Source organism: Mytilus californianus, unplaced genomic scaffold, assembly GCF_021869535.1.
Source record: "Mytilus californianus isolate M0D057914Y unplaced genomic scaffold, xbMytCali1.0.p SCAF_20, whole genome shotgun sequence".
Lineage (NCBI taxonomy): Eukaryota > Metazoa > Mollusca > Bivalvia > Mytilida > Mytilidae > Mytilus > Mytilus californianus.
The window spans coordinates 1667261-1679980 of NW_026262669.1; the positions used below are offsets into that span (position 1 = coordinate 1667261).

The following is a 12720-nucleotide window of genomic DNA, read 5'->3' on the forward strand; positions in this document are numbered from 1 at the left end:
ATTATTAACAGATATAAGTTGAAACTTTTGAAGTAGGTACTGTGGTGCTTCTTTCCGCATACATTTATGTAGCAGTAAATATTTGTGGTATTTGATTCTGTTTTCAACTGTCATCCATCCAAGGTCTTTAAATAAGGGGGCTGATGGGGATAAAGGGTCTGCATCAAGAATCAATCTTGCTGCTCTTTTTTGAAGTTTTAATATTCTTACCATCCCTTCATTTTTACATTCTCCCCAAACAATACAGCAGTAATCGATGAGCGGCAGAATATACCCATTATAGTATGCTTTCCTGGCATCAATATCTAAAAATTTCTTTAATTTAGAAAGAAGGTATATTCTTGATGAAATGCTAGCACAAATTTGATCAATTTGATTTGTCCAGCTTAAAGTGTGCTGTCAATTTTAACACCTAATAATTTTTCACATGATGAATTTTGTAGTGTTTCTGAATTTATTAGTAAATTTGGTTGAAAAGATTGAGTTGATATAACTTTTGACTTGTTCCAGTAACCAAACATTTAGTTTTTTTGGTATTGATGAACATATTATTAATTTTGCACCATTCTTCAACTCTGCATAAATCTTCTTGTACATCATCATGTAAATTTTCTATGTTTTTCCAGGATTTATGGAGAGTAGTATCATCAGCATACAAGTCTGTTTTACAATTTTTAATGCAAAGGGGAAGGTCATTTATAAATAAGACAAATAATAGAGGACCTAGTATAGATCCTTGGGGGACACCAAATTTCACATCTTTTTTATCAGAATTAACATTGCAAATGTTTACTTGCTGTGTTCTATTACTTAGGTATGACCTGAAAATTTGAAGTCCAACAGTATTGCTAAGTTTAAATTACCATCATTCATTTCTTGCAGCCATTTGTCAATGATATCAATAAGTGCAGTTTGAAAGAATGATGTGGCCTGAAACCTGATTGTGTAGGATGTAAAGTTTAAATTTAGACAAGTACTTGTACATGTTATTTGAGACATGCCTTTCTAATACTTTTGATAGAGATGGAAGAACAGATATGTCTGTAATTTGTTGCTAAAACCTTGTCACCATCTTTGTAAACTGGTGTTACCTTAGCATTTTTCAGTAATGAAGGATATATACCAGTATCTATCATTCTGTTGAATATATATGTGAGAGGAGTGGCAATATATGGTGCACTTATTTTAAGGATTTTGGGTCCAATATTATCAGTTCCTGATGATTTATTTACATCAAGTTTGGTTAACTCATCAAATAGCTCATTTATCTTTATTGGTGGTATGGTAAATTTCTCATGTTTTTGTTGTTTTAATTGATTATTAATGAATGTGCTAAGATTATTGAAATCTGCCTTGTCAACAGATGTAATATCTCTTTGCTCTCTTAGTTTTTCAGCACAGAAAGTAAAAAAGTTATTAAAAGTATCTGCTATAGATTTTTTATACGACCGCAAAAAAATTTTGTGGTCGTATATTGGTATGACGTTGGCGTCGTCGTCCGAATACACAATGGTTTTCGCACTCTAACTTAAGTTTAAGTGAATGGATCTCTATGAAATTTTACCATAAGGTTCAATACCATAATAGGAAGGTGGGGATTGATTTTGGGGGTTATGGTACCAACAGTTAAATAATTAGGGGCCAAAAAGGGGCCGAAAATAAGCATTTTTGTAACTTCCAGACATAACTTGTGTGTTATTGTATGGATCTCTTTGACATTGTACTACAAGATTCCATATCACAAAGGGTCGATGATGGGATTGATTTTGGGGTTAATTTCCTCGAAATTTTAGGAATAAGGGGCCAAAAGGGGGCAAAAAACAAGCATTTTTCTAGTTTCATGACAATAACTTGTGTGTAAGTGTATGGATCTTTCTGAAATTTTACTACAAGGTTCCATTTCGCAAAGGGAAAGCTGGAATTGAGTTTTGTGGTAATTGCCCAAAACGTTTAGTAATAAGGGGCCTAAAAAGGGGTGAAAAATAAGCATTTTTTAGTTTCTAGACAATAACTTGTGTTCAAGTGTATGGATCTCTCTAAAATTGTATTACAAGGTACCATACCACAAAGGCAAGGCTGTTATTGAGCTTGGTTTGGGGGGGGGAAGGGGGGGTGATGAATCATAGGGGGGGGGGGGGTCAAAAAAGGGGTAATTATTTTTTTTCGTTTAAGGAATAAGGGGAAAAAAGGTTAAAAAACTAGGGTTTCCATTTTAATAGACAAATAATTGAGTAAAGAACATTATTTAAAAGCAGTGTAAGGTTGGTAATTCAAACTCATTTAAATATCTCACCTGCACTATGTTTGAATTATGTAAATTGGAAATTTGCCAATTATTTTAGTATAATCTTCATTGGAAATTTGCCAATATAAAATTTTGCTGATGAAGGTTTTTTGTTTACCTTTAGTCTGACTATGATGTCATTTTCTATTTTAATAGCCTTATGATGTAGTTAAATTTTTTTTAATACTTTTATGATGTATTTTAATGCGCTTTTATGGTTGCAAATTTATTGTTTTAATATAATAAACTCCATTGGAAATTTACCAATAGTTTGTTTATTTTTAGCTATGACTATGATGTCATTTTCTATTTAATTTTAAGGTTACAAATTAATTTCAGTTTTAAATATTATTGTAAAATGTTTGCCCAAAACATTTATTAATAAGTGGCCAAAAAAGGGGGCAAAAATAAGCATTTTTTTAGTTTCCAGACATTAACTTGTGTTCAAGTGTATGGATTTCTCTGAAATTGTACTTAAAGGTACCATACCACAAAGGGAAGTGGGTCAAAAAATTTTGGGGGGGGGATTTTTTTTCCTTTTTTTTTTCTTTAAAATTTTCCATTTTAAGTTGGTTAATTCTGATCACAAAGAGAAAGTTGGAATTGAGTTTGGGGGATAATTGCTCAAATGTTTAGGAATAAGGGGCTAAAAAAGGGGTTAAAAATAAGCATTTTTTTTTAGTTTCCAACAATTAATTGTGTTTAAGTAATTGGATCTCTGTGAAATTGTACTGCAAGGTACCATACCACAAACTGAAGGCTGGGATTGAGTTTGGGGGGGCGTGATGTGTGAAAATTTTCCACTTAAAGTTGGTTAATTATTTCTGATTTAGATATAAAAGCAAATAATAATGATGTGGTTTGATTTTATCAAAAACTTAAATTGAAGTTATGTATATTGTAAATTTAGGTTACATTGGAATTTAAGAATTGGCTTTGGGGTAGGGTTATGGCTCAAACCTTTAAATAATAAGGGAAAAAAAGGTGAAAAAATAAGGGTTTCCAGGTTAATAGACAAATAAGTACAAAACATTATTTAAAAGCAGTGTAAGGTTGGTAATTCAAACTCATTTAAATATCTCACTTACACTGCTTTTAAATTATGTAAATTGGAAATTTGCCAATAACTTTATTGTTAATAAATGCATTTGAAATTTGCCAACAATTTTAGTATAATAAACTTCATTGGAAATTTGCCAATATAAAATTTTGCTGATGAAGGTTTTTTGTTTACCTTTAGCCTTGACTATGAAGTCAATTTCTATTTTTATAGCCTTATGATGTAGTTGAATTATTTAATACTTTTATGATGTGTTTAAATGGGGTTTTATGGTTGCAAATTTATTGTTTTAGTTTAATAAACTCCATTTAAAATTTGGTAATAAAAAAAAATTTTGTTTATTTTTAGCTATGATTATGATGTCATTTTCTATTTTACTTTTATGGTTGCAAAGAAATTTTTATTTTTAGATATTACTGTTAAATGATGCTGATTAAGGTTTTTGCTATGTTTAGCCATGACTATGATGTCATTTTCTATTTTAATATCTGTCATGATGTATTTAAATGGGCTTTTATGGTTACAAAGGAATTTTATTTTTAGATATTACTGTAAAATGTTGCTGATTAAGGATTTTGTTTATTTTTAGCCATGACTATGATGTCATTTTCTATTTTAATACCTTTATTATGTAATTTCCATTTTTAGATATTACTGTTAAATGATGCTGATTGAGGGTTTGAATGCTGGGATTGATTTTGGGGGTAATTGCCTCCAAATTTTAGGAATTAGGGGGCAAAAAACAAGCATTTTTCTAGTTTCATGACAATAACTTGTGTGTAAGTGTATGGATCTTTATGACATTGTACTGCAAGGTTCCATATCACAAAGGGAAAGCTTGGTTTGAGTTTGGGGGTAATTGCCCTAAACTTTTAGGAATTTGGGGCCAAAAAGGTGCAAAAAACCCAAGCATTTTTCTAGTTTCCAGACAATAATTTGTGTTCAAGTGTATGGATCTCTCTGAAATTGTACTGCAAGGTACCATACCACAAAGGGAAGGCTGGGATTGAGTTTGGGGGTGATGAATCATAAGGGGGTTTCAAAAAATTTGCGGGGGGGGATTTTTTTTTCCTTTTTTTTCTTTAAAATTTTCCATTTTAAATTGGTTATTTCTGATTTATATATAAAAGCAAATAATAATGATATGGTTTGAATAGGTAAATTAAAAAATTTTAAGTTCTTAGACTACTTTCATTCTGTGTGAGAAACCTATGCTGTGTCAAATATTTAATTACAATCCAAATTCAGTGCTGTATCAAGATTGAATGTTGTGTCCATACTTGCCCCAACTGTTCAGGGTTCGACCTCTGCGGTCGTATCAAGCTGCGCCCCAGCAGAGCATTTTATTATTATTTGTTGTTGTATTGGTCTCATCTGTAGCTAACTCATGTGGGGATTTTTTTTACCTTAGGGTTCAGGCTATGAAGGCATTTCCATAAAGATTTTGAGTCATTAGAGTCTTTTATCATGTTTTTATAATTCTCTATTATTTGTTTAGTTTATTTCTCCAAAATCTATATTCACTCCACAATCCAAGTGCATTATATTTATGCTAGTTAAAATGAATATCTTCATGACTGGCTTCTCTAGAGTCTAGATGCAATACTAAAAATTTGATCTTAGATATATACTGGTTCAAAGGGATAGTTTAAAAGAGTTCAAAAAAATTATTATGTCTGAAGCTGTCAAACTGAATAATAAAACCTCTTAACATAAAATTATCTATATTTTTAGTTAGAGCTGGTAGACTTTTCTATAATTTTGATATAATTTGTCCCAAAAGTTGTACACTACACTGTAAAAAAATCTCATTGAGAAAGACCAGGAGTGATCTTTTAATATCCTTTATTGTCTAAAAGAAATGCATTACGAAATAACTGTGTTCTCTGCCCAGACACCAAATTTAATGTATTCAAAAAACAAACAAACAATTTGTCACCATTTAAGTACTATCTTTGTACTAATTTAGGTTATCTAATTTGTACTATGGTTGTTCAGTTCATACTTCTTGAAATTGAATATTGCTGTTTGTATTTGAAGCTCAGAGGTAAAGACATACAGTTAAGTACAACCTATTAGTTAGTATTGAAACATAACTTCATAATACACGTAATGCACTTTTTTCCTGTTCAATTTTTCCCCAACCTTCCAAGATTTTATTTAAATGATTGTTTTTAAATTTTTTTAAATTGCTTGTGATTTTGGATCTGCTAGCATATGTAAAAAATCAGCCTACTTTAAACTTTGTTAGTCAATTCTTTTCTTTAAAAAAAAATCAAATTGTTTTTCTATTTAATATCCAATGTTTAAGGGAGCTAACTCTCTTAGTCAGTGTTCCAGTTAGGATTTCAACAGGGCAGGGAGCCAATCATGAAAATGGCACTTTAGCAGTTGATTGATTATTCAAAATGGGCAATCGAACATTGTTTTTATGGCCCCGCAACAAAGTTGTCTGGGCCATATAGTTTTACCCTTGTCTATTATTCCGTGATTCTGTCATTCCGCAACAAACCATTATACAGACTTTTTTATGCCCCCGCCGAAGCGGAGGGGCATTAAGTTTTACCCTTAATGTCCTTCCGTACGTCCTAAAATTGGTTTCCGTTCTCTAACTTAAGTTTGACTCAACAATATGTTATCAAACTTGTACACAATGTTTATTACCACAAAACACAGATCAAGTTTGAATTTTGGTGGCGTCACTTTAACCGTTCTAGAGTTATGCCCTTTATAAATGGAAAAATTGCTGAATTTTTCGTTTCCATTCTCTAACTTAAGGATGTACACCTCTGAGGAGCCAAAAATTTCTAGAATTAAACTTTTTTTCTTAACCTGATTTTTGGGTTTATATGACTGTAAAAAAATAATTGAAGAAAAAATCTTATGGTGGTGCACTTCTTTTTTTGTTACGGCCCTTTGAAAGTACCCAATTTTGATGATTTTCCCATTTTTCATAAATTTTTGCCTATTTTTGGGCTATTATCGTGAAAAAAATCACAGTTCCACAATTAAACTTTTATTCAAACTTTCAATAAAGATGCATTGGACCAATCTGAATAAATTTAACTAAAAAAAACTATAGGTAGGTGTTAATATAAGAATGTTTTATCGTATTTTGATGCTTTTTTGTGTCAAATTTACAGTGCTGTCAATTTCGTAAATTTGTGATTTTTCTCAGTTTTAAGAACAAAATGCATATTATTTCAACTTTTTTGTTATAAATGATTGAAAAAATACATACATATCTTAGAAATTTGAAAAGAAAAAAATGATATGGGATGTACATGATTCTGGTAAAATCATTTTTTGTACCCCTCACCCATTTTCTCAAAATTTTGGCTAAAAAGACTGACTTGATTGGTCGTAAAATTTGAAAAATTGATTACTCAAAAACTACTCATTGTAAATACACAATTTTTTCACAGAGTTAAGTTTAATTATAACATTTTTAAAATTCATTGATATTTTCCACTTGTATCACATGTTTTGGAAATAATTCCAGAACGAGATTTCAACGAGACTGAAACGTCAGAAGAATACATCCTTAAGTTAGCCTCAACCAAATGTTATGAAACTTATACACAATGCTCATTAACACAAAATACAGATCGATTTTGAATTTTGGTGGCGTCACTTTTACTGTTCTAGAGTTATGCCTCTTTACAAATGTAAAAATTGCTGAATTTTTCGTTTCTGTTCTGAGATCTAACTTAAGTTTGCCGCAACCAAATGTTATGAAACTTATACATAATACATATTACCACAAAACTCAGATCAACTACAAATTTGGGTAGCATCACTTCTACCGTTCTTCAGTTATGTCCTTTTATAAATTTATATGATATGCAAGTGGGGGCATCATCTGTGTCTATGTCCCCATTTATTTAAAACTAGGAATCACAGCATAAATGATATTGTAACGACTTTTTCACTGCATAATTATTATCCCTGTAAAAACGTTTAAATTGATATTTGGAATTCATTTATAAAAAGGCACAGGGAATCATAAAAATGGCACAGGGCGTCATTCGCGAAAGGGCGGGCGAATGCCCCGTGAAAATGATCAAGCTGGAACACTGTTGGTATACTATATAGTATAAATACATCATTTCTAATTACAGATCATTGGACGGTCGATTACAAGTGTCTCATCGTAAAGGCTTACCACATGTAATATATTGTCGTTTATGGCGATGGCCTGATCTGCAGAATCATCAGGAGTTACGTGCAGTGGATGTATGTGAATATGCCTTCCATTTAAAGAAGGACGAAGTGTGTGTTAATCCATATCATTACACACGTGTAGAAGCTCCAGGTAATTACACATATCATTACACACGTGTAGAAGCTCCAGGTAATTACACATATCAGTACACACGTGTAGAAGCTCCAGGTAATTACACATATCATTACACACGTGTAGAAGCTCCAGGTAATTACACATATCAGTACACACGTGTAGAAGCTCCAGGTATTTACATACTGATACATATCTGAGAAAAAAAACATTTAGTGTTATAATACTTCGTCAAAATGGCAGATTTTGATTGGTTAATACGAGGTAGATAATTTACTCTATCCCATGGCAAATACTCTATTACCCTTCTCGGAGACGCTTGATCAATTGTGCGCTTTATTAAATATGGATGGTTGTTATGTACAAGACGTCATGCTTACATGTTTAACCCCACCACATTCTGTATGTGCCTGTCCCAAGTCAGGAGCCTGTAATTCTTGCTGTATATATCATATTTGTATTTAGTTAATTGTTTTTCACATAAATGAGGCCGTTGGTTTTTCTTGTTTGAATTGTTTTACATTGATCATTTCAGCGACTTTTACAGCTGACTATGCTGTATGGGTTTTGCTCATTGTTGAAGGTCGTACGGTTATCTTTAGTTGTTAACTTCTATGTCATTTAGTCTATGGTGGAGAGTTGTCTCATTGGCAATTATACCACATCTTTTTATTTTTACATTTAAGTATTTTTATGAATTTCAGGATTTTGGAAAGAAATTTGATAGAAATGCATTCTTTAGATGAGTTGTACTGGAGTTGTACAAATATTCAAACTGGGAATTCTAATGAGGTTTGGAAGGAGGCAGTCATCTCTGAAGTAGTGAACTTCTATAGCTCATCAGAAATTTTATTTGTGATTTTGATAACTTTGATTTATCCAGCTTGATAAATTTATTTTTTCAAAGCCACAAATAGACTTATTCATTTCCTCCATTGAAGTAAGCAATTGAATAATTAGACTCATATTCAAAGCAGTGAAGACCCATAGTTCCATGTCTCATTAACAGACCAGATTTTACCTGTTGCCTTTCATTATTTTTTCCAGTCCTGCCACCAGTATTGGTTCCACGTCACAATGATATACCGGACAACTTACCACAACTAGAAAACTATGCCATGACAGTGCCTGAAAATACAGACTTTCCAAGTGGTAACAGTGAAGTCTTTAATATACCTGGTAAGTTCACATCTTCTATATTACTACAGAAAAATAATAGCTAGTTCAGTTAAATATTACCCAAAGATATATAATTTTTGAACATCCATTCAACATTTAATTCATGAAGACTACCTAACTTAACCTGTAAAATTGTGAAATGAATATCCTGTATGGAACCCCGCTGTAGAAATGTAATGGACATTTTCTCTAATGAATAGATCTGTATTGACCTGATTGCAATGGTCAAGCTCAGTATGGTCACTTATTTATACAGAACTCTATTTCAAGTTTTATCCTGTATGGAACCCCACTATGTATATATAGATCTCTATTGGAAATTTTCTCTAAGGAATAAATCTGTGTTAACCAGATTACAATTGTCCAGAAATGTATGGTCAGTAGAAGTAGGACAATCGATTGTCCTGACTGACCTCTAACTTGATGAGGTTATGTTATCTGTCCATATATATCTCAAGATGGAAGATGGGAAAAAACAGTTATAGTGTCCACCCACAAGTCTAGTAGTAATCTGTAATATTTATAGTAATAAAATATAATTTTTGTGGGAGAGATGAAATACCAATAGGTTTAACTGATATATTGACAGATACTCAATAAATATTCTGGCATTGATTGGTATTTTTTTTTGTCTTCAGGATCAGATGTGCTTATGTACATAAAAAATCTGTTGTACTTTTGTATAATAAAGAAAAGTACATCTGTACGAGAGAAAATCATAGACGTCTGTGTATGTAAAAAATCATAGGCACCTGTGTATGTAAAAAGGCTTATTTTCACTGAACTAGAACACATTTTTGTTTAGGGGCCAGCTGAAGTCAGCCTCTGGGTACGGGATTTTCTCGCTGTGTTGAAGACCCATTGATGGCCTTTGGCTGTTTTCTGTTCTTTGGTCGCGCTGTTGTCTCTTAGACAGAAATTAAGGTTTACATGTGTATTTAAAATAGCAAATCATTTTAGCAAGTTAATAAACAGATACAAAAGGGTATAGGTAACAGTATATGATAATTGATATGCAGTTGTAATAGTATTGGCACATTTCATTTCCATGGAGATTATTTGGCTCCGCCCCCTCAGTCATGGTCTATTGACTTTGTATATTTTACAAATAGTTTACATGTTAAAGTTTGTGATTAGATCAATTTAAGATGAACCACTTATGTTAAGTCAATGTTATTTGGTATGCAGTTGTATTAGCATTTGCTAGTCACATTTCCATGGAGATTATATGGCCTTGCCCCCCTCATCATGGTTCATTGACTTTGAATCATTTGTAAATTTACAAGTTAAAATATGTGTTATAGGTTCGTTTAAAGGGAACCACTTATAACTTATAAAATGGAGATTATTTGGCCCTGCACCTTCAGTCATGGTTCATTGACTTTTAATATTTTGCATTTTTTACATGTTTAAAATAACCATTTTAATTAATTAATTTTGCATTATACTATAAAAGTTACAAAAAGGAGAGACATATCTCTGTGTTATTTAACCTTTTAGAATTTCTGAATGTCTTCAGTATCTTGAAAACTACAATAGTAATAGAGAGAAACAGCATAAACAATACAATTTAGATCACAAAACATTTCATTGGTAGTTAATATATTGACAACTGCTTAAGGAGGTGCAGAACACCTAAGGGAGCTAACTCTTTAGAAATCTGCTGAACGTTTTAATCACATACTATTACAAATGTAGTAAAGAGTAATCAAGCATCTCAATGATCAAAATTAGTGTTTGTCAAACTGCTACATATCAAATGAAATTATTCCTGTAAACTGTATGGTTAAAATTTATTAAAATTTTTATATTTTTGTCAACAGGTCAAAGTAAATATTAAGTTAAAGTTTTATACAAATTAACAAGCAAAATCTATTTTAATCAAAGTGTTGGTACCCCCTTAAGGGAGGGAAAAGAATATTTTGTGAATATTTATTCAACCTGACTTACGGAAAGATCAATATCTTATAAACTTGACAGATGAGCCAATCATGTTTCTTGGAGCCTCAAGTTTCTTTTCTTATTAGAAAATGTGACTTTGTCCTTTAAAAAAACGTGACATATGTTTTCCTTTGACGAGAGTCAATCAAATTTATCATGAAAACTTCTTGTCTTATAAAGCTCCTATCTGACTATCTGACAGTTCCTTGCTTTAAATCATTTATACATAGCTTCATAAATTAACAGAGACAGTAAACAAATTAGATTGGCTTTTTTTCAATATCAAGATCTTTTGAATTTAGAAGATGTTTATGGGTGATTTGTCTATGAACTAGATTGAAACAATGGGTCATTTGACCGATGGATTAGTTGAAGGTCAGTGATGAAAGTAAACAAATCAGACTGGATTTTTTGATATCAAGATCTTTCACAATTAGTAGATGATTATGGATGATTTTGTATCTTGTTTTTGAACTGGTTTAAAAAAGAGGTGTCATCTTGACCATTGAAGTTGATGAAGTCTTAGTATTTTTTTCACAATTTATTTTTAATGTTGCCATCTTAAAAATCTCTCTCCTACCAAGAGTGTCAAATGTCAACATGACCATTTTCGAGTCACTGACCAATAGTCTAGAACACATAAAGTTGTAGATAGAAACAGTAAAAATGTAAGGAATATTGATGTACACTACAGCTCGTAGGGGTTTGGCTTTTTCCATTGATCCACCTTGGGGCATTGCCTGAAGGGTGTGTAGAGGTTTTACTTTTTCCATTGATCTAACTTGGGGCAGTGCCTGAAGGGTGTGTAGAGGTTTTGCTTTTTCCATCGATCCAACTTGGGGCAGTGCCTGAAAGGTGTGTAGAGGTTTTACTTTTTCCATCGATCTTACTTGGGGCAGTGCCTGAAGGGTGTGTAGAGGTTTTGCTTTTTCCATCGATCCAACTTGGGGCAGTGTCTGAAGAGTGTGTAGAGGTTTTGCTTTTTCCATTGATCCACCTTGGGGCAGTGCCTGAAGGGTGTGTAGAGGTTTTGCTATTTCCATTGATCCAACTTGGGGCAGTGCCTGAAGGGTGTGTAGAGGTTTTACTTTTTCCATCAATCTAACTTGGGGGCAGTGCCTGAAGGGTGTGTAGAGGTTTTGCTTTTTCCATCGATCCAACTTGGGGCAGTGCCTGAAGAGTGTGTAGAGGTTTTACTTTTTCCATCGATCCAACTTGGAGCAGAGCCTGTCAGAATGGGACATAGAATCGTAGGGGTTTTGCTTTTTCCTTCGATCCATCTTGGGGCAGTGCTTGAATGGGAGTTGGTAGGGGTTTGGCTTTTTCCGTTGACCCACCATGGGGCAGTGTCTGAATGGGTTGGTAAGGGTTTTGCTTTTTCCATGGATCCACCATGGGGCAGTGCCTGAATGGGTCGGTAAGGGTTTGGCTTTTTCCGTTGATCCACCATGGGGCAGTGCCTGAATGGGAGTCGGTAGGGGTTTGGCTTTTTTCATTGATACACCATGGGGCAGTGCTTGAATTGGTCGTTAGGGGTTTTGCTTTTTCCATGGATCCACCATGGGGCAGTACCTGAATGGATCGGTAGAAATGGTGAATACAAATAAAAACGTTATATCAATGGATTATATTTGTAGGTCTTTTGATTGAACAAAAACTCCTAAAAGTTGTTCCAAATCTGGCTAAGATCTCCTCTATATCTGGAGGTAGAAAAACTAAAGTGTTTTGAATGATTTCAGTCTCTTATGTAAAGAAAATTAAAAAAAGATGTTTTATGTCAGCACAATAGGGTAGGAAGCTTCCTCCAGTAGTGGCATCAATCTAGTGTGATCACTGGGCAAGAAACTTCCTCCACTAATGGCATCAATCTAGTGTGATCACTGGGCAAGACACTTCCTGCAGTAGTGGCATCAATCTACTGTGATTACTGGGCAAGAAACTTACTCCAATAGTGGCATC

General features: G+C 33.0%; 1 protein-coding gene across 2 annotated transcripts in view; it reads left to right on the forward strand.

Moving 5' to 3' along the window:
- Nucleotides 1–12720, forward strand: part of LOC127731685 (mothers against decapentaplegic homolog 3-like) — a 72726-nt gene that overhangs the window by 8917 nt on the left and 51089 nt on the right. The window contains exons 2-3 of one of the 2 annotated variants that reach the window (XM_052240466.1): nt 7466–7698; nt 8689–8820. In XM_052240466.1, the coding sequence (XP_052096426.1) occupies nt 7466–7698; nt 8689–8820 (365 nt within the window). The remainder of the gene's footprint in view (nt 1–7465; nt 7699–8688; nt 8821–12720) is intronic. The other variant, XM_052240467.1, reaches the window with a different exon arrangement.